The sequence below is a fragment of the Hemitrygon akajei genome, unplaced genomic scaffold (genome assembly GCF_048418815.1).
Source record: "Hemitrygon akajei unplaced genomic scaffold, sHemAka1.3 Scf000047, whole genome shotgun sequence".
Lineage (NCBI taxonomy): Eukaryota > Metazoa > Chordata > Chondrichthyes > Myliobatiformes > Dasyatidae > Hemitrygon > Hemitrygon akajei.
In genome coordinates this window covers 1,096,695-1,123,090 of record NW_027331933.1, presented here as the reverse complement: position 1 = coordinate 1,123,090, position 26,396 = coordinate 1,096,695, and the positions used below count along the sequence as shown (strand labels likewise).

Genomic DNA, 26,396 nt, shown 5'->3' with positions numbered 1-26,396 from the left:
CTTTCCGAGGAAGTTACCAGGAAAGTGGATGAAGGGAAGGCAGTGGATGTTGTATGCATGGACTTCAGTAAGGCTTTTGGCAAGGTCCCGCATGGGAGGTTAGTTAGGAAGATTCAGTCGCTAGGTATACATGGAGAGGTAGTAAATTGGATTAGACATTGGCTCAATGGGAGAAGACAGAAAGTGGTAGTGTAGGATTGCTACTCTGAGTGGAGGCCTGTGACTAGTGATGTGCCACGGGGATCAGTGCTGGGTCCATTGTTATTTGTCATCTATCTCAATGATCTGGATGATAATGTGGTAAACTGGATCAGCAAATTTTCTGATGATACAAAGATTGGAGGAGTAGTGGACAGTGAGGAAGGTTTTCAAAGCTTGCAGAGGAATTTGGACCAGTTGGAGGAATGGGCTGAAAAATGGCAGATTGAGTTTATTGCGGACAAGTGTGAGGTATTGCACTTCGGAAGGTCAAACCAAATTAGAACATACAAGGTAAATGGTAGGACACTGAGGAGGGCAGTAGAACAGAGGGATCTGGGAGTATAGATGCATAATTCCCTAAAAGTGGTGTCACAAGTAGATAGTGTCGTAAAGAGAGCTTTTGGTACATTGGCCTTTACAAATCAAAGTACTGAGTATAAGAGTTGGAATGTAATGGTGAGGTTGTATATTGCATTAGTGAGGGGGAATTTGGAGTATTGTGTGCAGTTTTGGTCACCTAATTACAGGAAGGATATTAATAAGATTGAAAGAGTGCAGAGAAGGTTTACAAGGATGTTGCCGGGACTTGAGAAACTGAGTTACAGAGAAAGTTTGAATAGGTTAGGACTTTATTCCCTGGCATGTAGGAGAATGAGAAGTGATTTGATAGAGGTGTATAAAATTATGATGGGTATAGATAGAGTGAATGCAAGCAGGCTTTTTCCACTGAGGCTAGGGGAGAAAAAAAAATCAGAGGTGATGGGTTAAGGGTGAAGAGGGAAAAGTTTAAAGGGAACATTGGGGAAGGTGCTTCTTCACGCAGAGAGTGGTGGGAGTGTGGAATGAGCTGCCAGATGAAGTGGTGAATGCGGGCTCTCTTTTGACATTTAAGATAAACGTGGACAGGTATATGGATGAGAGGTGTATGGAGGGATATGGGCCAGGTGCAGGTCAGTGCGACTAGGCAGAAAAATGGTTTGGCCCAGCCAAGGAGGGCCAACGGGCCTGTTTCTGCGCTGTAATGTTCTATGGTTCTATCTGAGGTGAAAGAGGTGCTGTTGTGCCTTTTTTCACCACACAATTGATGTGTACAGACTACGTGAGGTCCTCAGTGATGTGAATGCCGAGGAACTTAAAGCTGTTCACTGTTTCAACCCCAGATCCATTGATATCAGTAGGGGTTAGCCTATCTCCATTCCCCTTGTCTTTGCGACATTGAGGGAGAAGTTGTTTTCTGGACACCACTGTGTCAGGGTGATGACTTCTTCTATGTAGGCTGCCTCGTTATTATTTGAGATTTGGCCAATAAATATAGTATCTTCAGCAAATTTAATTAGCAGATTGGAGTTGTGGGTGGCGACACAGTCATGCGCATACAGAGAGTAAAGGAGGGAGCTTAGTACACAGCCCTGAGGGGCTCCTGTGTTGAGGGGCAGAGGGGCAGAGATGAGGGAGCCCACTCTTACCACCTGCTGGCGATCTGACAGGAAGTCCAGGATCCAGCTGCACAAGGCAGGGTCATGGCTGAGGTCTCTGAGCTTCTTGTCAAGCCTGGAGGGAATGATGGTATTGAATGCTGAACTGTAGTCTAATAACATCATTCTCACATAAGCACCCCTCTTCTCCAGATGTTTAGGGAGGTGTGCAGAGCTGTGGCTGTTGTGTCATCTGTTGATCGGTTGTGTCGGTAGGTGAATTGTAGGGGGTCCAGTGTGGGTTTTAACAAGCTGCAGATACAGTCCTTGACCAGTCTCTCAAAGCATTTGCTTATTATTGAGGTGAGTGCGATAGGACGCCAGACGTTCAGGCATGTTGCCTTAGTTGTTTTAGGTACAGGGGCAATGGTGGATGATTTGAAGCAGGAGGGAACTCTACACTGGGAGAGGGTGAGATTAAAAATATCCGTAAATACACCTGCCAGTTGTGCCGCGCGCATCCTGAGTACCCGCCCTGGGATGCCGTCCGGTCCCGCAGGCTTGCGACTGTCCACTCATTGGAAACACCTGCGAACTTCAGCCTTAGAGATGACCAATGTGCAGGTCGCTTTGTCGGCTCTCCTCGGGGGCTCAGTGTTGGCGATATTGAACCGAGCGTAAAGAGACTTAGATCCTCTGGGAGACAGGCAGCAATGTTGGCAGCACCACTGCACTTAGCTCTGAAGTCTGCATTGGTGTGCAGACCTGCCATAAACTGTGTGTGTTGTTGGTGGAGAGCTGTGTCTGAATACGATCTCTGTATTGTCGTTTCGCTGCCTGAATGACTTTGCACAGATCAGAGCTGAATTTCTTGAGCTCCTGCTGATCACCGGCATTGTAAGGTGTCGGTCACGTGGCAAGTGCTGTTCACACGGAACTGCTGATACAAATTTTGTGGTTTGGGAAGTCCTGACCGATTTCTGAAGGGAATCATCCCCCTCTGTGACAATAACACACAACTGGGGGATGTTGTTATTACACAGCTGTGATAATAACAGCCGGGAACTCCCTTGGCAGCTAGAAAGGTTTACACAGCAGCAGCAGGTACTCCAGATCCGGGGAACAAAGGATTTGAGGGAATGGACATTCCGGGGTTCCACCAAGCATTAATGATCATGAAACATACCCTAAATCCTGTTCTCTTCCCAAGTAGGTGTGTGTGTGTGTGTGTGTGTGTGTGTGTGTGTGTGTGTGTGTGTGTGTGTGTGTGTGTGTGTCTGTGTGTAACTGGATGACGACACGACTGTTGGTGACGGTAGGGGCCAATTCTGGATCTGTGGACTCGGAAGCAGTTGGGACACAGGGACAGCTGGGATGCAGGCGCTTGGGTAGTTGGATCCTTCTTGCATCCCCTCTTCTTTTCAGCAGTCGCTCTTCTGGGTTCCTCAACATTCTTGGCTTTTCCGTGGATCAGCGGCTGCCACTCGTTGACCTCCATATTTACCTGAGAGAGCCTCTGCTTAATTTGGTCCTTGTACCTCCTGCGCAGGGCACCACGATCTCTCTTGCCCTGAGAGAGTTCTCCGTAGAGTACTGCTTTCGGTAACCTGGAGTTATCCATGCGAGACATGTGGCCTGTCAGACGGTGGATCTGGCTGAGCAGCGAAGTGGCTTCCGGGCCTGGAAGTTGAACATATGTAGCAGTGCATGTCTGTGTGATTATATGAAATATTAAACTAAATAAGTTGTGCAGAAATTGAAATTTCAAAAGAGATTAGTGAAACACTATCGATGGGTTCAATGTCCATTCGGAAACTGGATGGCAGAGGAGAAGTTGTTCCTGAATCGTTGAATGGGCGCCTTACTCCGATCCTGTACAGTAGTCCGCATGATCCAGACGGTGATGAAGCCAGTTACAATATTCTCCAAGTTACACCTGTAGAAATATTCGAGTGATGTTGGAAACTCCTGATGAAATATAGTCACTGTTGTGTCTTCTTTGTAGCTGAATCGATATATTGGGTCCAGGTTAGATATTGGGAGATACTGAAGCCAGGAATTTGGAATTGTTCACTCTTTCCACATCAGATCCCTCTGTGAGGACTGGTGTGTTGTGTTCCCTCATCTTGCCTTTTCTGAAATCCACAATTAGCTCTATTGACATATTTTCATAACGCAAGCAGGATTCAGCACTCCGTACACGCATATGCAAATCCAATAAGGGGTACACATCACTGAACGAAAATGAAAGCTTAACCCATTACAAATTAAGAAACTATCATAAAATTAGAAAATGTTAAGCAATGGAAGAGTCTGACTCCCCTCGGAAGACAGCCACACGATCTGAGCCGACTAGATGTCGACAAGGAAGCGTCGAGCCCCTGGCTCAGAGTTGCAGAACTCTTCCGAGAAACAAAAGGGATCATTTTAGCAATACAGGACAAGGTTGTTAACACATGTAGTTATCAATAATACAGAGTAAAAGACCAATAGGTTCAAGATTATATATGCTGCGAATTACAAGAGAAACTGGAAACAATCCGACTTTACAAGATCCTGCAGTAGTTAAACTGAATCTCATTACTTTCACAAGCACAATCAAGTGGTGGACAACATTCACAAAAACATTGCTTAAACTACAACTCATGAAAAACACCGTAACTTACGATAAGTACAAGCCTGCTCCACTTTTAGGGTTAGAGTCCTTCATATCATACCGTGACCGATCGTTATTTCAGATAGCATAATCCATGACATGCGTTCAGATGTAATTTTGCAGAATAAACAAGCAAAAGCAACTTTTAAAAATATATATAGCCATTCCAAACACACATAACTTACAGAAATGAATTAGTAAAAAAAATGCCAGAAATATGTTGAATTAACAGGGCAAAATGAAAGACTATGGAACACGAACAGGGTATTCGTTATCCCAATCGTAATATCGATAACTGGTATCATCCTAAAGGCTTTACAGAATAGTATTAATAAATTAGGCCCACACGGCAATACTTGTGTAAATCTTCGAAAACCCTCAATACTATACACCACGAGAATAGTCTGAATTCTCCTATCAATTGAGACATGAATGTGCATGACTATGCCTGTACCTCAAGTTTTACCAGTTTAGGCTAAGATGATGATGATGATGATAATAATAATAATAATAATAATAATAATAATAATAATAATAATAACTTATTTATAAAGCGCCTTTCATCCAGACAATGCCGTTCAAACCGCATCACAACGGGATTATGTTCAAACTAGAAAATAAAAGACAAAATGTGTCAGTCCTAATATACACCTCAGACGTCTGCACAGTACTGTAGTTTTAGGTGTTGAGTTCTACAGTTTAGGAACATAGTCCCAAAAAACCTCAACGCTGACCTCCCAATGATCCTCTGACCTTCTACCTTATTGTCTGCCTGCACTGCATTTTCTCAGCAACTGAAACACTGTTTCCCTGAACTATTCTGTTCCGTTTTTCCTTGTACAACCTCATTGCACCGATGTGATGTAATGATCTATTTGGATCGCATGCAGAAAAGTTTTCCATTTTACAGTGGTGCATGTGACAATAATAAACGAATTTACCTATTGATTGTCAATAATACAATGCCCCTTGGTTGCTTAAGATTGTTATACCCGGGGGGTGGCAGTGCGGATGAGCTGCCACGTCCTATTAAATGCTCCCAGTGGCGAGTAGCCTCTGTCCATCTCCTGGCCTTCACATGCGGTTTAGCCACTAAGCCTGGTAAAGCGTTTCTTCTGACAGGAGAAGGGGCACAGGTGGGTTACTGATGCCTTACAGCCAGTCGCTTTGTTCAGATGGACTTATCGGCCGTGATTGGCAGCTCACCCAGGAGTAGGAAAACTCTGATCTCAAAACTCCACTGCCTTGCAACGGTACCCCTCATGGGGAAGAGTTTGGGAGTAAACCCAGTGGGAAGATTCTTGACCTGGAGCCCCTAAGTCAGTGTTAAATGGTGTTCAACGCAGACTGGCATATCCTGCGACACCTCTGGTGCCAAGCTGTGTCAGTGTCTGCCGTTCCTTTGTGTTCATCAGATGCATGGAGAGAGGGAGCTTGCTACATGTCCTGACTTGCAGGAACAGGACATCCATGGCCGGCTCTGACAGACGGAGGCCTTATAAGAGAGCACCCCACACCCCCACAGCAAGGCTGATGAGTAGCATTTGCCAAGACGTCACCACCCTCTCCCACAAATACGATGTACATCACTGAGACAGACGCTTGTGGTTTCTTCCATTAACGGAGATTCCGTCTTTCCACCAATCCTCCATCACTGCGATTGAAAACTACCCATTTTCATTCCTGTCATTCTGATGGGCTATCGATACACAACTTCACTGTGATTCTCCCCCAGACGCTGCCCGACTTGAGTATTTCCCGCATATTCTGTTCCTGATTTGATGTAAGAGCAGTGGACACCTGTGACTCCCCAGTGTGCAGCTTTGCCAAAATGCACAGTGTCCTGCTCTCCATAGTTCCACACCAGATCAACATTAACATCGTCTGTTAATGATGCAAACAATGCTTTAAATACAGTGAAATATTGTCGTGACGGGAGTGCAGTCAGGATTGCAATAGAATATCCAAGATTCAAAAACTTTATTGTCATTCTAACTGTACATCAGCTCTGCAGGGCAGAATGAGACAGCGTTTCCCAGGAGCAGTGCAATCATAACATAACAAATGCAACAATAAATAGTAAACACAACAATAAAAAGTAAAACACAACAGCCACATGTCAGTTAAAATCAAGTTACAAGTGTCCAGTGCAGTTAAAATTGTCAAAGCAGAGTCAGATCGAGCAGCTATTTAGCAGTCTGACTGCCTGTGGGAGGAAGCTGTTTAGTAGCCTTGTGGTTTTAGTTTTAATGCTCCTGTAATGTTTGCCTGATGGCAGAAGAACAAACAGTTCATGGAGAGGGTGTGAGGGGTCTTTAATGATGTACCGTGTCTTCTGGAGGCATCGAATCTGAAAGAGGTCTTGGACAGAAGGTAGGGAAACCCCAATAACCTTCTCTGCTCCCCTAACCACCCTTTGCAAGGCATTTTTGTCGGCAGCACTGTGGCTGGAGTACCAGGTTGTGATGCAAAATGTCAGCACACTCTCAGCCACGCCTCTGTAGAATGTAGTTAAGATGTTAGTGGGGAGTGATGCTTGTTTAGGCTTCCTCAAAAAGTGCAATCAGGGGAATGTTCACATTCACAAATAACTAGAACCAGAAAATGAGGATTGGACATTTTCAGGGACATCCATTGCTGTCAATTCTGTGTCTGTGAACAGAATTTTACTTCCTGTCCTAATATCCATGGAAGCATTGAATTTATTCCTGTAATCTCAAACACTGAAATTTGAAATGCAGTTATAAAGTTATTTGTCAGATGAGCCATTTAACATTTTGAATATGTTCTCTGTTCCCATGGAAGATGTTCAACAGAAACACAAGGAGACTCTGCGGGCACAAACTGAAACACTGAGAGTGAACACGATCCTGATGAGGGAGAAGGTGAAGGTTTTCCAGCTGGTTGATCGATACGCTGAGCTGACGGTCATTTCTACTGTTCGAGATCGGAGACTGGTGGAACATGAGCTGCTGGCAAGAGGCAGAGACCACGAAGAATTGAGAGAGAAATATCTCCGCAGAGAGCTGGAAAAAATCCGGACTGATCAATTGTTCCAGAGCAGCTTTTCGCAGAGTAAATCCAAACAAGGTTGTTCCGCAGCAGTGGCTGGAATCCCGGGGATCGGGAAAACAACAATGGTACAAAAGATTGTTTATGACTGGGCCACGGGGAAAATATACCAACAATTCCAGTTTGCCTTCAGTTTCAAATTCCGCGATTTAAACTCCATTAACTGCAGAATAAACCTGAAGTATTTGATTCTTGACCAGTATCCTTATTTTAGGAATTTCCTGAAAGAGGTCTGGAAGAAGCCAGAGGGATTGCTGTTTATATTTGATGGTTTAGATGAATTCAAACACAGAATCGATTTTGCTGACATTCAGAGAGATACAGAACCCAAGCACCAGTGTCCAGATCCCGAGTGGTGGTGTGAAGTGTCTGACATTGTGTACAGTTTAATCCAGGGCAAACTGCTCCCAGGGTGTTCAGTGCTGGTGACGACCCGCCCCACCGCGTTACATTTACTGGAAAAGGCTGAGATCAGTGTCTGGGCTGAAATCCTGGGATTTGGTGGTAAGGAACGTAAGGAATATTTCATCAGACATTTTGAAGATCAGACGGTAGCGGCAGCTGTTTTCAAACATGTGAAGCAGAACGAGATCCTGTACACCATGAGCTACAACCCCTCCTGCTGCTGGATCCTCGCTCTGGCACTGGGTCCCTTCTTCAGACAAAGAGTCAGGGACCCGCAGCGAGTTCCCAAGACCATCACCCAACTGTACTCCTACTATATTTACAACATCCTGAAAAATCACGGCCGTGAGATTGACAAAACCCGTGATCAGTTTCTCCGGGTTGGTCAGATGGCCTTCAGAGGAGTGTCCAAGAATAAGATTGTGTTTACAGATGGAGATTTGATCAAGGACAATCTGCAGCCTTCCCAGTTCCTGTCTGGGTTTCTGATGGAGCTTTTGGAGAGAGAGGATTCTGCCCAGAGTGTGGTGTACACATTCCCACACCTCACCATCCAAGAGTTTGTAGCTGCAGTCGCACAATTCCTGACTCCACATCCCAGGGATATCCTGAAATTCCTCACTGAAGTCCGCACCACGACAGATGGGCGATTTGAGGTATTTCTCCGTTTTGTTGCTGGTCTCTCCTCCCCAATGGCATATCGGGGCCTGGAGGAGTTTCTGGATCCATTTCCTCTTCAAACAAGCTACCGGGTGATTGACTGGGTGAAGGAGGAGGTTAAACATCAGGTTGGAAACACAAAGAGTGAAGCTGGTAAAAGGAAGTTCCTGAACACATTGCACTACCTGTTTGAGTCTCAGAATCCTGGGCTGGTTCGGGTCGCACTGGGATCTCTGGAAACACTTTCATTCAGTATAATGACACTGACCCCGATTGACTGCGCGGTCCTGTCTTATGTCATCGGAATCTGTGATGCAATAAAACGTATCGACCTGTATCGTTGCCACATTCAGTGTGAAGGAATCCAGCGGCTGGGACCCGGGCTGCACAAGTGCCAGGAGTTGAGGTAACTTGGTTTATCTCTCGCTCTGAACTGTGAAACTGTTCCATTGTGTTGTTTCAATGTAACGGGATTTGGGTAAAATTGCAGTAAATCAGATTGTGAAGAATTGTGACAAATGCCCAGGGGATCGGTCAGTAATTCCCCAAGGACGGGAGGGTTCTGTGGTTCCTTGTGAAGGGATGTTGGAGACTTCATCAGATCAGTGAACAACGGCCATTGGTTTAATGGTAGTAAATCACAGGAATGACAGTGTTTCTCGCCGCCTGCGACACGTCCATTGACAATGTTCCTTCTCACTGTTACTGACACCCAGACCGACACTGACTACAGCAGTAGGTCAGAGATTCACACCCCCTTCCCGGTGAGGGATAAGAGACCGTCAGCAGCCTGTCCCAGTGAGAAGGAAAGAAATACCATTGTGAGATTGTCCTCTCCTGCCCTTCCCCATGTGTGACCATCACCATCTGTCCATCCGTGTGTGACTGTGTTCACCACCAGACGCCCAGACCCCATGGGTGCATCCTCTCTTCTGATTGTGGTCCTCTGATCAGACCCACCCCTCCCGTGCAATCTAGGATTATATTTTCCCATCGGTTTCCTCCTTTGGAACCACTCTGCCACATCCCTCTTAGAAACATAGAAACATAGAAAACCTATAGCACAATACAGGCCCTTCGGTACACAAAGTTGTGCTGAGCATGTTCCTACTAGGCTTACATATTTAACTAAGCTCCATCTACCTATCAAAAAGTTTCTTAAAATACCCTATCGTATCCACCTCCACCACCGTTGCCGACAGCCCATTCCACGCACCCACCACTTGCCGAGTAAAAAACTGTCCCCTGACATCTCCTCAGTACCTACTCCCCAACACTTTAACACTGTGTCCTCTTGTTTCTAACCGTCGGCAAATGAGACAGAATATGGAGAAAAGACTAAATTACTGACATTCGGTGAATAACCTGGAGCTGGGCAGTGAGGGACGTTGACAGTGATGGGAACTCCAATCAGTGATTTGCGGAAGGGTTTAATGTTTCCTGAAATATCCGCGTGAGAGAATTACCCTCAGACCCACGGTTTGAATCACTTTGTTCATCAATTTGTCTGTTTGTGTTTAGACTTGGGGGCAATGACCTGGGAGATTCAGGAGTGAAACTGGTATCTGCAGCTCTGAGGAACCCGGAGTGTAAAATACAGAAACTGGGGTAAGTACCAGACTGTGGGAGATTGTGCTTACGGTCACTGGGTGTCTGACACTGAACATTAATGTGATCAGTAATTGTGTTACTGATAAACACTGGGGATTTGTACCGTCTCCTGTCTCTCTGTGTCCTTCACCCTCACTCTCTCTCATCTTCAGGCTGGGGAAAGTCGGTCTCACAGATTCTGGTGCCGAGGATCTCGCCTCCGCTCTCAGTACAAACCCATCACTGATTGAGCTGGACCTGAGTGATAATAAACTGGGAGATTCAGGTGTGAAACTGGTGTCTGCGGCCCTGAGGAACCCGGACTGTAAAATACAGAAGCTGTGGTAAGTACCAGACTGTGGGACATTGTGTTTTTTCACTGTGGGTCCGATATTGGACATTAATGTGATCAGTAATTGTGTTACTGATAAACACTGGGGATTTGTACCGTCTCCTGTCTCTGTGTCCTTCACCCTCACTCTCTCTCTCATCTCCAGGCTGAGGATGGTTGGTCTTACAAATTCTGGTGCCGCGGATCTCGCCTCCGGACTCATTACAAACCGATCACTGATGGAGCTCAACCTGAGCGGTAATAAACTGGGAGATTCAGGAGTGAAACTGGTGTCTGCGGCTCTGTGGAACCAGGAGTGTAAAATACAGAAACTTGAGTAAGTACCAGACTGTGGGAGATTGTGTTTACAGACACTATGGGTCTGATATTGAACATTAATGTGATCAGTAATGGTGTTACTGTTAAACACTGGGGATTTGTACTGTCTCCTGTCTCTCTGTGTCCTTCACCCTCACTCTCATCTCCAGGCTCATGGAGGTTAGTCTCACAGATTCTGGTGCCGAGGATCTCGTCTCCGCTCTCAGTACAAACCCATCACTGACGGACCTGAACCTGAGTGATAACAAACTGGGAGATTCAGCATTGAAACTGGTGTCTGCGGCCCTGAGGAACCCGGAGTGTAAAATACAGAAACTGCGGTAAGTACCAGGCAGTGGGAGATTGTGTTTACAGTCACTGGGTGTCTGACACTGAACATTAATGTGATCAGTAATTGTGTTATGGATAAACACCGCGGATTTGTACCGTCTCCTGTCTCTCTGTGTCCTTCACCCTCACTCTCTCTCATCTCCAGGCTGAACAATGTCGGTCTCACAGATTCTGGTGCCGAGGATCTCGTCTCCGTTTTCGGTACAAACCCATCACTGACCGAGCTGAACATGAGTTACAACTTGCTGACAGACCGATCAGTTCCCGCTCTCCGCCGCTTCATACTAACCCTCCCGAGTCTGGAGTGGATCCGGTGAGTGCTTGTGTTAATGTTCAATGTGATAAAATATCAGCGGATCCGCGGGTTTTCTGGTGATATTTGTCTGTGAGTGTTGTTGAAACATTAACTCCTGTCCCTTGTATTAACACTGTTGTGTAATCTGTTTATTTCATCTTTATCCTCCCATCTGTTTAAGGCTGGGGTACAATCAGTTCGGTGAGACCGGGAAGCAGGAACTAAGATATCTGCAGGATCTCAGCCCTGGACTGACAGTCATCGTATGAACATCTGAATGTGTGAACATCCCCGCCCGCGGGATGGGAACATTATGGCCGATTACACACCCTCTCCTATAATGGCCGAACTCCTGTATAATTTCCTATTGTTACGTTCCCCAGTAACTGGGTAATTTTCCAGCAAAGATAGATGGATCCACCGAAGCCTGATGCTACTATTTTCAATCGTTTTTATTTATAAAGGGGCACAAACGTATGGTTAATACAAAACATTCAGATCATATACGTCGTCACAACTCAATCTAAAGCACAGGTATAGTAATAATCAATCAGAAACAAGCTCTACAGTTGTCTAGGGGTAATGTAGATATATATCGTTTACTGGATATTTAAAAGTCTTTTTGCGGTCACTGCAGTTCTACCAGCCGCCGTCGGTTGTGGTGTCGCGTTGGTGCACGTTTGTTAAAAAGAGAGAGAGAGAGAGAGAGATGTCATTAAACAGCTTCACCTGCCCGGGTCCCTACGGAGCACCGCCGTGGAATCAGAAGAGCAGGCTTCCCCGTTGTTAGTTAAAAGCTATTGTCCGTGATTCCATCCACAAACTCCCGATCCAGAGTCTACCGCACGTGGCTTCCTTCAGAATGGCGCCCCGCCTCGGCAGCCCACCTTTTATCTGGACTGGCAGGGTTGTAGATGTCCATCAGGGTGGGGGGCGAGGCAATCTTTCCCCCATCACCCACCTTAGGGTTTGCACGTAGGCCAGTTCCTTATTCCCCAAAAGGTGTCTCCCAAGACAATGGCTATGTCCAAGGCTTTTGTCTTGTTGAGCGACCAGCCCACATTCCAAACCGTAAGGCTCTCTCTCTTGCGAGTCTTACAAAGGAGGGGGCTGAGGTCATGACACTATGTACTAACATAAACGGTACTAAAAGCTTTTTTAAGTACATAGAGGATAAAAAAATGAGTAGAGGGTATATGTAGGAATAATAGTAAATGACGCTGGATATATTGTAATGAGAGACGCAGAGATAGCAGAGGAACTGAATGTGAATATTGCATCAGTCTCCAAGTGGAAGACACCTGCAGTATAACGGACATTCAAGAGTGTCAGAGAAGTGAAGTATGTGCTGTGAAAGTTATGACGGAGAAGGTGCTCAGGAATCATTGTGGTCCGAGGGTGGATTAATCTCTTGGACCTGATAGAATGCATCGTCGGGTCAGCAGGAGTAGCCGGGCAGATTGCAGAGGCATTAATAATGATCTTTCAAGAATCGACAGAATCTGGCATTGTACTGGAAGACTGGAAAATTGCAAGTGGTACTCCAGGACTCAAGAAGGTAGCAGAAAGGAAGCTATAGACGTGTCAGCCCGACATCAGTGGCTGGTAAATTGTTGGACTCGATTGGTAGTAATGGGATTATGGAGTACCTGGAGGCACATGACAAGATAGGTTAAAGTCAGTACGGTTTCCAGAAATAAAAGTCCTGCCTGACTAACCTACTGCATATTTTTTTTCAGGAAATTACAAGCAGGGTAGTCAACGGGAATGCAGTAGGTATGGTGTACTTAGATTTCCAGAAGGCCTTTGACAAAGTGCCGCACATGAGGCTACTTAGCACAATAAGAGCCCATGGAATAAGCGGGATATTACTATAAACGGTGGAGCTTTGAGTGATCAGCTGAAAACAGAGAGTGGGAATAAAGGGATCATATGCTGGTCGGCTACCGGTTACCACAGGAGTCGCTGTTTGGACCTCTGCTTTTTCCGATGTTTGCCGATGATTTGAACTATTTGTCTAAAGGACTTGTGGCTGAATTTTTCCGATGATACAAAGATATGTGGACGAGCGGGTAGCGTTGAGGAAACAGAGCCCGCAGAGAGCCTTGGATAGTTTAGGGTAATGGCGAGAAAATTCAAAATACAGTGATGGAAATTGTCTTGGAGGGCCTTGTGCAAGATACAGTAAAGGCTAACCTCCAGGTTGAGTCGGTGTGAAGAAGGCGAATCCAATTTTGGCATTCATTTCTGGAGGTATAGAATGTAAGAAAGGATATACTGACATTAGAGAGGGTTCAGAGAAGAGTCACGAGAATGTTTCCAGGAATGAAAGGGTTCCTGTACCAGTAATGTACAGCTCTGGGTTGTATTCCATGGAGCTCAGGAGAATAGGGAGGGTGTGCGATTTCATAGAAACATTCCGAATGTTAAAAGGGCTGAGCAGATTAGTTATGGCAAAAGTATTTCGCATAGTAGAGGATCTAGAACAAGAAGGCACGACCTTACGATTAAAGGACATCCTTTTAGAACTGAGATGCGAAAAAATTACTTCAGTTAGAGGGTGGTAAACCTGGACAATTTGTTGCCTTGAGCAACTGTGGAGGCCAAGTCATTTGGTGTATTTAAGGCAGAGATAGATAGGTTCTTAATTAGCCAGGGCATCAAAGGGTCTGGGGAGAAGCTAGGGGATTAGGGATGACTGGAAGAATTGGATAAGCCCATGATTGAATGGCGGAATATACTCGATGGGCCGAATGCCCTCCTTCTGCTCCTATATCTTATGGTCTTATGATGTTATAACGTACCCCTGCTCCATGTCTATGACGTCAGTGGCGGTCCCGCAGTGACGTAATTCCGCCACATGTCTAGCGTTGCTGCCTCCAGCGTACGTTCTGCGGGTTCGATAGCTCCCGAAGAGAGACCCAGGGAATTACGCTACAGGAAGAGCCCGGGGGCTGGGCGTCAGTCTGCGTCAACAGTGTCCCAGGGAGGGGTTACCGCGGAAGAGAATCCTTTTGCTGTCTCTAGGCTGAGGACAGTGCCTCTCTGGTATTGAATGCAAATGTAATGTTGGCGTTTATTTCAAGGGGAATGGAATATAAATGCAAGAAGATAATGCTGAGATTTTATAAGTCACTAGCCAGACCATACTTGGAGTATTGTCCACAGATCCAGGCCACATATCTCATTGTCATTGGAGAGAGTCCAGAAGAGGTTCACAGCTTTGGGCCTGTACTCACTGGAATGTAAAAGAATGCATGGGATTCTCCTTGAAACCTATCGGATGTTGAAAGGACTAGGTAGGGTCGATGTGGACTAGATGTTTCCTCTGATTTGTGTACACAGAACTAGAGGGCACAACCTCATAATTGAGAGCGACCCCGCAAGTGCAGATGTAAGGAGGATTTCTTTTAGGCAGAAAGTAGGAGATCTGCAGAATACTCTGTCACAGACTGCGATAGAGGCCAAGTGTGTGGATATATTTAAGGGAGAAATTGATAGTTTCTTGATCAGTCAGCGTGTCAAAGGATATGGCGAGCAGGCAGGTGTATGGGGTTGAGTGAAATCCGGAACCAGCCATGATGGAATGGTGGATCAGACTCACTGGGCTGAATGGCCTAATTCTGCTACAGAAATACTCCGCATAGAAAAATAGAAAACCTACAGCACAGTACAGGCCCTTCGGCCGACAAAGCTGTGCCGAACAAGATCCTTACTTTAGAAATTACCTAGGGTTACTCTTAGCCCTCAATTTATCTAAACTCCATTGACCTATCCAGAAGTCTCTTAAGATACCTTATTGTATCTGCCTCGACCACATTCGCCGGCAGCCCATTCCATGCACTCACCACTCTCTGTATCAAAAACTTACCCCTGACATCTCGTCTGTACCTACGTCCAAGCACCTTACAACTCTGCCACCTCGCGCTAGCCATTTCAGCCCTGAGAAAAAGCCTCTGACTATCCACACGATTAATGCCTCTCATCATCTTGTACGCCTGCAGGATGTCCCAGTGGTTACTGTAGGGACAGATGTGGCCTATTTCGTGTTTTATAAAGTTGCAACATAATTTCCTGACTTTTGAACTCAGTCTCTGGTATAAACCACCGGATCACGCTGTGTTGCCTATTTCAGGAAGCTATGAACTTATACACCAAGATCCCTGTGTTCATCAACACTGTAAAATGTCTTGTATTTACATTTGAACAACTGAGGTGCCAAGATGATCATCACTACTCAAATCTCATTGAGTTTTTTCAGGCCCTGTTGAATTTATTGCAAACTACACAAGTACGGGAAAGTACACGGACAGAGAAACACTGACTTGTGGCAGCATCATAGGCAAGTACATTCAGATGACAAATGGAACAAGATATTAAGGAAGAGGATGTGCTGGAGCTTTTGGAAAACATCAAGTTCGATAAGTCACCGGGACAGAAAAGGATCTTGGCGATTGTAGGGATGACTTGCAGTGGACTGAAAAGCTTGAGAATGTAGATATTAAGAAAGAAATTGTGCTGGGACGTTTGGAAAGCATCAAGTTGGATAAGTCACAGGGCCATGAAGGGATGTACCCCAGGCTACTGTGGGAAGCGAGGGAGGATATTGCTGAGCCTCTGGCTACAATCTTTAGGTCATCATTGAGAACGGAAGAGGTTCCAGAGGATTGCAGAATTGTGGATGTTGTTCCCTTATTCAGGAAAGGGAGTAGGCATAGCCCAGGAGATTATAGACCAGTGACTACTAAGTTGATGGCGAAAATCCTGAGAGGCAGGATTTATGAACATTTAGATATGTATAATATGATTAGGAATAGTCAGCATGGCTTTGTTAAGGACAGATCGTGCCTTACGAGCATGATTGAATATTTTGAGGATGTGACTAAACACATTGATGAAGGTGGGGCAGCAGATGTAGTGTGTATGGATTTTAGCAAGGCATTTGATAAGGTACCACTTGCAGGGCCAATTGATAAAGAAAGGAGGCATGGGGTCCAAAGTGACCTTGCTTTGTTGATCCAGAACTGGCATGCCCACAGAATACAAAAGGTGGTTGTAGACGGTTCAAGTTCTGCATGGCGGCCAGTGACTAGAGGTGTGCCTCGCGGATCTGTTCTGGGACCTCTACTCTTTGCGATTTTTATAAACGACCTGGATGAGGAAGTGGAGCAATGGGTTCGAAAATTTGCTGATGACACAAAGGTTGGGGGTGTTGTGGATAGTGTGGAGGTCTTTCAGAGGTTACAGTGGGACACCGATAGGATGCAAAATTGGACTGAGAAGTAGCAGAGGGAGTTCAACCCAGATAAGTGTGAGGTGACACACACAAAATGCTGGTGCTGGTGGAACGCAGCAGGCCAGGCAGCGTGTGAGGTGGTTCATTTTGTTGGGTCAAATATGATGGCAAAATATAGTATAAATTGTAAGACTCGTGGCAATGTGGAGATTCAGAGGGATCTTGGTGTCCGAGTCCATAGGTGACTGAAAGCTGTTACACAGGTTGACTCTGCGGTTAAGAAGGCATAAGGTGCATTGGCCTTCATCAGTCGTGGGATTGAGATTAAGAGCCGAGAGATAACAAACCACATTTGGAGTTCTCTGCTTAATTCTGGTCGCCTCACTACAGGAAAGACATGGAAACTATAGAAAGTGTGCAGAGGAGATTTACAAGGATGTTGCCTGGATTGGGAAGCAACATTAATGGAAGAAGACACAGGAACCTCATCAGTGACCTTGTCAGAATCAGATATTCGCAGTCTGGTTTATTTCAAGTGGGAGAGGGGTGCAGAGTTTTGATATCAATGTCTTGTGGTGCTACCATGGTTAATTTAGCATGAACTGCATCGTTCACATCCAGCCTAAAGTTCCATCCCACCCCAGTCATTGTCTTTGAATGGTCCCACAATCTTCCTTATATCTTTTTGTTCCTGATGTACGTCTAGAATGTTTGGAGATTCTCTTTAATCAAGGATTTTGTTTTTTATCATGTGTCTTGGCTTTCCTAATTCCCCTCGAGTTATTTTTATTTCCGGCTTTGTATTAATCCGCCAGCCCTCTATTTGATTCCAGCTTCCTAAGCTTTCCCGATTTTTGCTTTTTATTCTGGTCTCCATTCATTTGGTTATATTTTAATCAATTTTTAAGATATTTACATAGAATGATAGAATAATATGATATCAGCACTTCCCCCTCCCCTTAACTCTTCCACCCTTAACATCTCTATCTTAAAAAAAAGAAAGAAAGAAATAAGAAAGAAAGACTGCCTGGATATCGGAAGATCCCTGCATGCTCCATGGGATTCAAAATAGCTTTAATATATGTATTTATTTCTTTCCCCAAATGACCAGTAACTTAATCTTCGGAGCACCTATATATGTAATCCTATCTTTTGTAAGTAAGGGCGCCAAATTCTCAGAAATATGTCATATTTATTTCTGAAAATATAATTAATTTTTCCGAGTGGAATGCAGCTAAAAAAATCCATTATTCCAACGATCCATACTTAAGTATAAGTCCGATTTCCAAGTAACTGCAGTAGCCTTTTTGGCTACTGCCAATGCAATTTTTATAATTTTTTTCTGATATTTCTTCAATTTAGGTTTCGGTTGTATCCCTTCAATATCACATAATAAAAACTTTATTGGGTTATGTGGAAGTTGTGTTCCAATAATATGTTCCAATAAAACTCTTAAATTTATCCAAAAAGGTTGAATTTTAAAACAAGACCAAGTAGAGTATAAATAAGTACCAATTTCTTGATTACATCGAAAACATTGATCAGGTAAATTTGGGTTTAATCTATTTATTTTTTGTGGTGTAGTATAATAGTTGATGTAAAAAATTGTATTGTACTAAACTAAGTCGGACATTTATTGTATTTGTCATACTATCAAGACATAGTCTTGACCAACTTGTTTCATCAATTTTAATATTCAAATCAGTTTCCCATTTTTGTCTTGAGTTACGAAGTCCTTGGTTAAGTGTCTGCTTTTGAATCAAATCATACATACAAGAAGTAATTTTTTTCAATTTTTCCTTTTTGAATTAAAGTTTCTATTTCACTAGGTTTCGGCGTTAACATGGTTTGACCCAGTTTATCTCTTAAATAAGCCCTTAATTGAAAATAACAGAAGACAGTGTTATTTGATATTTTATATGTATCCTTTAATTAATCAAATGACATCAATATACCTCCTTCAAAACAATCTTCTATATATCTAATCCATTTTGAAACCAGTTATACAAAAGTTGGTTATACATTGTAAAAGGAATGAGTCTATTTTGTATTAGAGGTCTCTTTGCTAATAAAGATTTCTTTATCTCATCATCATTTGTCTTATTCCATAAATCAATCAAATGTTCTAATATACGGGATCCTTTCTTTTCTCGTATCCGTTTAGATTCCCATTTATATATAAAATCTGCTGGTATATTTTCTCCTATCTTATCTAACTCTATTCTAATTCATGCCAGTTTATCTTCATCAAAAAAAGATGCAATTAATCTCAGTTGATTTGCTTTATAATAATACTTAAAGTTTGGCAGTTGTAACCCTCATCGTTCAAATTTCCATGTCAAATTTTCCAGCGATATTCTTGACATCTTACCTTTCCAAAGAAACTTCCTCACACATTTATTTAACTCTTGAAAAAACTTCTGCGGCAGTTGTATTGGTAGTGTTTGAAATAAATACTGTAATCTAGGAAATATTGTGGCGACCCACTTTCTGCGCAGGCGAACCGGCTCACAAATAGCCAACGCGCGGGGAGAGACTTTGGTAATGCACCTCTGACGTCATTTCCGCCCGGAGAGGGCGGGCGCCAGGGATTGAAATACCAGCACCGCGAAGTTTGAATAAACTAGTCTCGAAACGACTTACCGACTGCGTGTCGTTATTTCAGCGCTGTGTGTAGCACATCACTACATTGGTGACCCCGACGGTCCAAACGGGACTTGGACCAAAGATGACCGACTGTTCACGCAGTCTCGCTCAAACTGCCGACTTTCTGGACGCTGCGACCACGCGTGTGGTTTAGCCAAGCAGAAGCCCAGTTCCAGATTTGGCAGATATCCTCTGATTCCACGCGTTACTACCACGTGGTGAGCGCCCTTGACCAGGAGACGGCCGCCCAGGTTGCGGATTTCATACAGTTGCCCCCGGAAGAAGGCAAATATGAAGCATTCAAAGCGCTGCTCATTGGGACCTTTGGCCTCTCACGGCGTGAGCGGGGTGCCCGCCTGCTTCACCTGGACGGTTTGGGAGACAGGCTGCTGTCAGCATTGATGAACGAGATGCTGTCCCTGGCTGACGGACACAAGCCCTGCCTTATGTTCGAGCAAGCGTTCCTAGAGTGACTGCCCGAGGACATGCATCTGCTGCTGGCCGACGCAGATTTCAGCGACCCCCGGAAGGGCAGACGTGCTGTGGAAAACCAAGAGGGAGAGCGTGGTGTCCGTCAATCAGATTACCAGGCCACGCGCCCAACAGCAGACCAGACCAGGCCCGGCAGTGGGGCGCACACAACACAGAGGCAGGAGTGAGGAGGCAAGCGAACAGTGGTGTTTCTACCACCAGCGGTGGGGCACAAAAGCCCGCCGTTGTCGCCCGCCCTGCCAGGGGCAGGGCCAGCTGCTGCTAATGATTATGGCGGCTGGCCACTAGGACAGCCTCTTGTACGTCTGGGACAAACAGCATCTTGCCCCCGACGGGGTACGACCCTCGCAACAGGAAGCCAGGACCCACCCTGAGGGCCGCAAACGGCAGCACGATACGGACCTACGGCACCCGCACAGTGCAGCTGCAGTTCGGCGCCAGCCGGTTCATGTGGGACTTCACACTGGCCGCCGTGGCCCAACCACTCCTAGGGGCGGACTACTTGCGAGCTCACAGCCTGCTGGTCAACTTGCAAGGGAAAAGACTGGTACATGCCGAGACTTTCCAGACGTTCTCCCTGGGTGAAGCTAAGTTGCTGTCCCCACACCTGGACTCCATCATGCTGTCGGACAACGAATTCACCAGAATCCTGGCGGACTTTCCATCGATTCTGGCACCGCAGTTCACGGCAGCCATGCCCAGACACGGGGTTCAGCACCACATTCCAACCCAGGGACCACCCCTCCATGCCCGTCCTCGGCGGCTTCCCCCGGAAAATCTCCGCCTGGCGAAGGAGGAATTCAAGAGGATGGAGGAATTGGGGATCATACGGCGGTCCGACAGCCCATGGGCTTCCCCCCTGCAAATGGTGCCCAAAGCAAGACCATGGAGACCATGCGGCGACTACCACAGGCTGAACGAGGCTACGACACCGGACCGCTACCCTGTGCCGCACATTCAGGATTTTGCAGCAAACCTGCACGGCGCACGGATCTTCTCCAAGGTAGACCTCGTCCGGGGAGAAGATCAAATCCCGATGCATCCGGACGACTTCCCCAAAACGGCACTCATCAAACCTTTCGGCCTTTTCGAGTTCCTCCGCATGCCGTTCGGCCTGAAGAATGCCGCACAGACGTTTCAGCGGTTAATGGACGCGGTGGGACGTGACCTGGACTTCGCTTTCATCTATTTGGACAACATCCTCATAGCCAGCAGCAGTCGTCAGAAGCATCTGTCCCACCTCCGTCAACTCTACGCCCGACTGAGTGAATACGGCCTGTCAATCAACCCGGCCAAATGCCAGTTCGGTCTCGACACCATCGACTTCCTGGGCCACAGGATTACTAAAGACAGGGCAACCCCTCTGCCCGCTAAGGTAGACGCAGTCCGCCATTTCCCCCGACCCAACACAATCAAAGGCCTTCAGGAATTCGTGAGTATGGTAAATTTCTACCACCGCTTCCTCCCTTCAGCTGCCCGGATCATGCGCCCCCTGTTCGCCCTGATGTCGGGTAAGGGCAAGGACATTACCTGGAACGAGGAGTCCGCGGCGGACTCCTTTCATTAAAACGAAAGAAGCCTTGGCAAACGCCGCGATGCTAGTGCACCCCAGAATGGACGTCCCTACCGCCCTCACAGTGGACGCATCTAACACGGCAGTCGGTGGGGTACTGGAGCAGCTCATCGCGGGTCGCTGGCAACCCCTGGCGTTTTTCAGCAAACACCTGCGACCACCCGAGCTCAAATACAATGCTTTCGACCGGGAGCTATTGGCGCTATACCTGGCAATCCGGCATTTCAGGTACTTCTTAGAAGGCAGGCCGTTCGCCGCGTTCACGGACCACAAACCGTTGACCTTCGTGTTCACGAAAGTGTCCGATCTCTGGTCGGCTCGCCAGCAGCGACATCTGTCCTACGTCTCCGAGTACATGACGGACATCCAGCATGTCTCGGGAAAGGACAACATCGTGGCAGCTGTCCAGGCCCTGTCCCTGGGGGTAGACTATGCAGCACTGGCGGAGGCGCAGCAGGCAGACGACGAGATGCCCAGCTACAGGACTGCAGTCTCGGGTTTGCAGCTGCAGGACTTTCTCGTAGGCCCAGGTGATAGGACCCTCCTGTGCGACGTGGCTACCGGCCAACCTCGCCCCATCGTCCCGGCAGCCTGGAGGCGGCGAGTTTTCGACTCCATACACGGTTTGGCGCACCCATCTATCAGGACAAACGTCCGGCTGGTCTCCAGCAAGTTCGCGTGGCACGGACTTCACAAGCAGGTCAGTGAATGGGCCAGAACATGCGCGCAGTGCCAAACAGCCAAGGTGCAGCGGCACACTAATGCCCCGCCGCAGCAATTCGAACCCACCCACCGGAGGTTCGATCACATCCATGTGGATGTCGTGGGCCCCGTACCAGTGTCCCGAGGAGCGCGGTACCTCCTAACGATGGTAGACCGGTTCACGAGGTGGCCAGAGGCGGTCCCGCTCACCGGCACATCTGCCGATTCCTGCGCCCGAGCACTGATTGCAACCTGGGTAGCATGTTTCAGGAAACCGGCCCACATTACCTCCGACAGAGCCGCCCAGTTCACCTCCAGCCTGTGGTTGGCTGTGGCCAGCCTTTTGGGGACTCAGCTGCACCACACCACTGCCTACCACCCACAGTCGAAACGACTGGTGGAACACTTCCACCGTCACTTGAAGTCGGCTCTCATGGCCCACCTGAGAGGACCTAAGTGGGTGGACAAGCTTCCCTGGGTCCTGCTTGGAATTCATACAGTACCCAAAGAGGATCTGCACGCCTCGTCGTCCAGTTGGTGTACGGCGCGCCGCTGGCCGTCCCGGGAGAGTTCATACCAGCCCCAAGGGGGCAAGAGGAAGAACCCGCAGCAGTCCTGGACAGACTACGTGAAAGGCTCGGCAACCTGGCCCCCGTACCAACTTCACAGCACGGACGGACCCCGACCCATGTACCCAAATACCTGCAAAACTGTAAGTTTGTGTTTGTACGAAGGGGCGGACACCGGGCGCCGCTACAGCGGCCGTACGAGGGGTCGTTCAAGGTGATCAACAACAACGGGTCCACGTACGTTCTGGACATTGGGGAGAAAGAGGAGGTTTTCACGGTGGACCGACTCAAACCAGCCCATGTGGACGGCTCAACCGGTCGAGCTTCAGGCACCGCGGCGCAGAGGCAGACCTCCCAAACAGAGGCTGATCCAGACTGTGGACATTGGGGGGTGTATCGCCAGTTCTGGGGGGGGGGGGGGTGGGGGGTTATGTGGCGACCCACTTTCTGCGCAGGCGAACCGGCTCACAAATAGCCAGCGCGGGGGGGGGGGGGGGGGGAACTTTAGTAATGTGGCTCCGACGTCATTTCCGCCCGGAGAGGGCGGGCGCTAGGGATTTAAATACCAGCACCGCGAAGTTTGAATAAACTAGTCTCGAAACGACTTACTGACTGCGTGTCATTATTTCAGCGCTGTGTGTAGCACATTGCTACAAGTGCTTATTAATAAAATTAAACAGATAGATAAAGCGTATTCAGTTAAACCTACTGAAGACCTATATAAAGAAAGGGTCAAACTTCAATCACAGTATGATTTACTTCTGAGCTTTCCCATTGAACAGCAAATTTTTAAATCTAAAAGTTTATTTTATATACATGGGGAAAAATCTGCTAAACTTTTAGTGGGTCAGTTAAAGGCTGGGATGGTCAGAAGACAGATTTTAAAAATACGCCGACAAGATAGAACAGAAACTTTAGATCGTTATGAAATTAATAAGTTATTTATGGACTTTTATTCTAATCTTTATAAATCTGAATTCTCCGATAGTACTATGAATATGAATAGATTTTTGCAAAGGTTAAACATACCCTAAATTTCAATTCAAGATGCCGATATATGCCAAGGCTATATCCTCTATGCAATTAGGTAAAGCTCCGGGACCTGATGGTTATACGGTAGAATTTTACAAGACCTTTCATGAGATGCTTATACCACATCTTCATCAACGTTTACCGACTCTATATCCTCTGGGAACCTTCCTAAAACTTTTTATGAAGCTCTAATTTCATTGATTCCAAAAAATGGAAAAGACCCACTGGAATGTGTATCCTATGGACCTATTTCTTTACTGAATGTAGATTTTAAAATTCTCTCTAAGGTTCTGGCAAATAGGCTTGAGACTATCTTGCCTAATGTTATCTCAAACGATCAAACAGGATTTACTAAAAATAGGTATTCAAATTTTAATATTTGAAGATTATAAAATATCATTTATTCCCCCTCAGCCAAAGAATCCGAATGTATTGTATCTTTGGATGCAGAGAAAGCCTTTGATAGGGTGGAGTGGCCTTATCTATTCCAGGTTTTGAAGAGGTTCAATTTTGGTCCAGGATTTATTCTCTGGATTAAATTGATTTATCATGCCCCGCTAGCTGCTGTTTTAACTAATAAACAAAAGTCTCCTTACTTTAGATTATATAGAGGTACCCGTCAGGATTGTCCCCTTAGTCCTTTATTATTTAATTTGGCTTCAGAACCACTTGCTATTGCTCTTAGGGATTCTAATTCTGTGCAGGGTATTAGGAGAGGGGATGAATTACATAAGGTTTCGTTATACGCGGATGATTTATTAGTTTACATTTCAAATCCTAAGAAACCTATTCCTTCTATGTTATCTATATTTATGGAATTTGGTACTTTTTCTGGATATAAACGTAATTTACATAAAGTGAATTATTTCCTATTAATAATTATTCTGATTATTATGATCAAACCTTTTAATATTGCCAAAAACCATTTTACTTACCTTGGTATCAAAATTACAAAAAATTTTAAAGACCTATATAGGTATAATTTCTTCCCTTTAGCTGAATATACTCAACAGGCGCTTTCTAAATGGTCACATATGTCGATGTCACTGATAGGTCGAATAAATGCTATAAATTGGTTATTCTACCGAAATTTTTATATATATTTCAAGCAGTTCCCTCTTTTGTTCCAAAAACATTTTTTGACAAAATAGATTCTTTGATTTTATCTTATGTTTGGAATAATAAAAGCTTTAGAGTGAATAAACTTTTATTGCAAAAATCAAAAAAAGATGGAGGACTGGCTTTATCAAACTTTAGATTTTATTATCTGGCAATTAATATTTGTTATATTACTTTTTGGATTTATGATATAGACGACCAAGATCGCCCTTCATGGTTATAGTTGGAGGAAAATTCAGTAGTGGGGTTTTCGTTAGCTTCTTTATAAGGAGCTCCTCTTCCATTTTTGTTCTCCAGAATAGGTAGACAAGCTGTCAACCCTATTGTTAAACATACTTTGAAAATTTGGTTTCAATTTCATAGATTTTTTGAATTAAATGTTTTTTTTTACTTTCTAGTAATATTTATTCGAATTTCTTAATTAAACCATCAACTTTGGATAAGGCTTTTTTTAACATGAAAAATTAAGGGAATAAAAACTTTTTTGGATTTGTTTTACAAGACTGTCTAATGTCTTTTTCACAGTTAATTGATAAATATGATATCTCTAATACACATTTTTTTCAGGTATTTACAGGTTAGGAATTTCTTACGTGATTTTTAACCGAATTACCCCTTGGCCTGCGCTTCAAATTTGGCTTATGTTATTTTTCAGTTTAAACCTTTTTATAAACGATTAATAGCTATCATTTATAAACAGTTAATGAATGCACGCATGTCGCCTAATGATAGGGTTCAACGTACCTGAGAAGTAGAACTTCAACATTCATTTTCAGATAATCAATGGAGTAAAATTTATTAGTCAATAATTCGTCTATCTGTGCAAGCCATATCTTAATTCAGTTTAAGATAGTACATAGGGCCCAGATGTCCAAAGATAAATTGGCGCATATTTTTCCGAATATAAGCCCTATTTGTGACAGATGTAACGCAGAAACGGCTACTCTAACTCATATACTTTGGTCAAGTGTAAGCTTAAATAATTTTTGGAGGGATGTGTTTGGATTATCTGAAGTTATAGATGTGGATGTTCAACCTAATCCACTTCCAGCAATTTTTGGGATTATTCCAGAGGAAGCAAGCAAAGTGTCTGCTTCCGCCCAACATGTGATAGCTTTTAAAAACACAAAATGCTGGCAGAACTCAGCAGGCCAGACAGCATCTATGGGAGGAGGTAGTGACGACGTTTCGGGCCGAAACCCTTCATCAGGAGTGAAGTAACATGGGATGGTCAAGGGGGGATAAAAAGTGGGGGGAGGGATAAAGTAGAGAGCTAGGAAGTGATAGGCTGGAGGGAAATGGGCTAGGGGGAAGGTGGAGAATTATGGGAAATAAAAAGAAAGAAAGGTAGGGCTGGGGGGAGATTATAGTGAGGGGGGAAAAAGAGAGAGAAAGAGAACCAGACTAAAATAATAGATAGGGATGGGGGTAAGGGGGGGGGGGCAGGGGTATTAGCGGAGGTCTGTGAGTTGTATGTTCATGCCGGCAGGTAGGAGGCTACCTAGGCGGGAGATAAGGTATTGCTCCATCAACCTGCGTGTGACCTCATCTTGACGGTAGAGGATGGACAGATGGACAGGGGATGGTAGAGGATGTTGGAGTGGAAGTGGTCTGTGGAATTGAAGTGTGTGGCCACAGGGAGATCCCGCCACTGCTGGAGGACTGAGCGCCGGTGTTCGGCGAAACGGTCTCCTTGTCTGCGGCGGGTCTCCCCAATATATAAATGACCACAT

The 26,396-nt window shown here is 45.5% G+C and overlaps 2 protein-coding genes across 6 annotated transcripts in view; one reads left to right on the top strand and one right to left on the bottom strand.

Annotated features, from left to right (window-relative positions):
* LOC140720779 (NACHT, LRR and PYD domains-containing protein 3-like) overlaps positions 1-18,618 on the top strand; it is a 68,215-nt gene extending 49,597 nt beyond the window's left edge. For all 3 annotated transcript variants that reach the window (XM_073035616.1, XM_073035615.1, XM_073035617.1), the window contains 7 exons: positions 7,078-8,815; positions 9,931-10,017; positions 10,173-10,343; positions 10,497-10,667; positions 10,819-10,989; positions 11,145-11,312; positions 11,476-18,618. In XM_073035616.1, coding sequence (XP_072891717.1) covers positions 7,078-8,815; positions 9,931-10,017; positions 10,173-10,343; positions 10,497-10,667; positions 10,819-10,989; positions 11,145-11,312; positions 11,476-11,563 — 2,594 coding nt within the window. In that variant the 3' untranslated portion in view covers positions 11,564-18,618. The remainder of the gene's footprint in view (positions 1-7,077; positions 8,816-9,930; positions 10,018-10,172; positions 10,344-10,496; positions 10,668-10,818; positions 10,990-11,144; positions 11,313-11,475) is intronic.
* LOC140720783 (uncharacterized) overlaps positions 1-26,396 on the bottom strand; it is a 421,256-nt gene that overhangs the window by 307,550 nt on the left and 87,310 nt on the right. The window lies entirely within an intron of this gene.